The sequence below is a fragment of the Onychostruthus taczanowskii genome, unplaced genomic scaffold (assembly GCF_017590055.1).
Source record: "Onychostruthus taczanowskii isolate IOZ18803 unplaced genomic scaffold, ASM1759005v1 scaffold989, whole genome shotgun sequence".
In the NCBI taxonomy this organism is placed as follows: Eukaryota; Metazoa; Chordata; class Aves; order Passeriformes; family Passeridae; genus Onychostruthus; species Onychostruthus taczanowskii.
The window spans coordinates 3,583-5,428 of NW_024507979.1; the positions used below are offsets into that span (position 1 = coordinate 3,583).

The 1,846-nt window shown below is 58.9% G+C and overlaps 2 gene segments (V, D, J or C); one reads left to right on the forward strand and one right to left on the reverse strand.

Annotated features, from left to right (window-relative positions):
• Positions 1-238: 238 nt before the first annotated feature.
• LOC121348102 lies at positions 239-640 on the reverse strand. The segment is given in 1 exon segment: positions 239-640. A coding segment is annotated over 1 exon segment (402 nt).
• A 148-nt stretch (positions 641-788) lies between these two features.
• LOC121348101 lies at positions 789-1,318 on the forward strand (the record flags this gene model as incomplete). The annotated part of the segment is given in 2 exon segments: positions 789-792; positions 983-1,318. Coding segments are annotated over 2 exon segments (340 nt in total), but the record flags the coding sequence as incomplete, so codon positions are not given.
• Positions 1,319-1,846: the final 528 nt, after the last annotated feature.

Here is a 1,846-nt window from a genome sequence, read left to right on the forward strand (position 1 = left end):
GTGACTCGGTGCCAGCAGGGGAGATTTGGGGTGAAACCGGCCAAGTCTGGGGGCAGTGGTTGGGATTGGGGGGCCAAGGCTGAGCTCAGGGTGAAACCGGCCCTGATTTGGGGCCAGGAGCTGAGATTTGGGGCCAGAGCAGAGCAAGGGTGGGACAGAGGGTCAGGAACGGGGTCGGGGGCTGGGGGGAAGGGTCTGGGGCACAGGGACAGGGGGGGACACGGTGACGGGGACGGGGTCAAGCAGCAGCACCCCAACCAGCAGCGCCAGATTTGGCACAGAAATCGGATCCGGAATCCTCGTCCTTGAGGCTGTTCATGGTCAGCGTCACCGAGCTCTGCCCGTTGTCCCTGGAGATCGTCACCCGGCCCTGCACGGCTGCAGCATACACGGCGTTGTCGCCCTTGCTGTTGATCTGTGCGACGAATTCCAGGGACTGCCCGGGTCTCTGCCGGATCCAGTACATCTCAAAATTGCCGAAATCGAACCCGGACCCTCGGCAGAGGAGGCGCAGGGACCCCCCGGGGGGCTGGAGGTCCCCCCCGGACTCCAGCAGGGTCACGGCCGCCCGGAGCCCTGCGGGACAAAGGGGAGATGGGGATGGGGGGATGGAAAGCTCAGGTGGAAACGTCAAACTCATTAATGAGTCGATCGGGGTTAATTGCAGAATTTCAGGCCCTTTAGGATACTGGAAACTTCTGGTGGTGATTTGGGACCAAACCAGGGGAGTTTGAGACAAAACCAGTGAAGGTTTGGGCTTTGCGGAGAGGCCGGGACCCTGCTGGGGGATGGGCACAGCTCAAACATTGACCCAAATCCTGACTCCTGGCCCCAAACTGTGACCCTTGGACCTTGCCATTCTCCTCGTCCTGGCATTGCTGATAGTCCCAGGTGGGTCCCACCAAGCTCTGGATTTGGCCACGCCCAGGCTCTGCCACACCCAGATCCCTTTCCTCATCCCCATCTCCCCTTGTTCCCGCAGGGCTCCGGGCGGCCGTGACCCTGCTGGAGTCCGGGGGGGACCTCCAGCCCCCCGGGGGGTCCCTGCGCCTCCTCTGCCGAGGGTCCGGCTTCAATTTTGGCAGTTTCACCCTGTATTGGATCCGCCAGAGACCCGGGCAGGGGCTGGAATTCGTCTCAACGATCAGCAGAAGGAGCGGCAAAACATTCTACGCGCCGTCGGTGCAAGGGCGGTTCACGATGACGAGCGACAACGGGCAGAGCTCGGTGACGCTGACCATGAACAGCCTCAAGGACGAGGATTCCGGATCCTATTTCTGCGCCAAATGTGTTGATTCTGGTTGTGGTACCAGTGCTGGTGCTGTTGCTTATGTTGCTGCTCCTGGTCATTGTCCAGAGCTACCAGCACTGGGCCTTCAAAGTCCCAAAATTTTCTGATCCTTCCCCAAAAGCCCATCCGTTGTCCTCCAATCTTGGCAAGTTTTGTCCAAACTCTGTCACCGTTGCCCCACCTCTTCATTTTACCTCAATTATGAGCATTTGGCCCAAATCTTCCCCAGCTCCCTGGGCTCTCATTGGCCAACCTGATCATGAAGTACCATCATGACGAGGATTCCGGATCCTATTTCTGCGCCAAATGTTCCGGTGGTTTTGCTGACTGGGCTGGTGCTGCTGGTGGTTATGATGACCATAGTTGGTTTGGCCCCGCCCCCACTCTCCTGGTCCCCAAGTGTCCCCAAACCCCAGTCTTTTCCCCCAAATGTCACCTCTTGACCCGGATCTTGACCTCTGACCCCGTGTCTGCAGCCCGGGGCCCAACGTTGAGATTTAGGGCAAAGATTTTACAAATAAATTGGGGATCAGGTGGCAAATGGAGAGGTTTGGG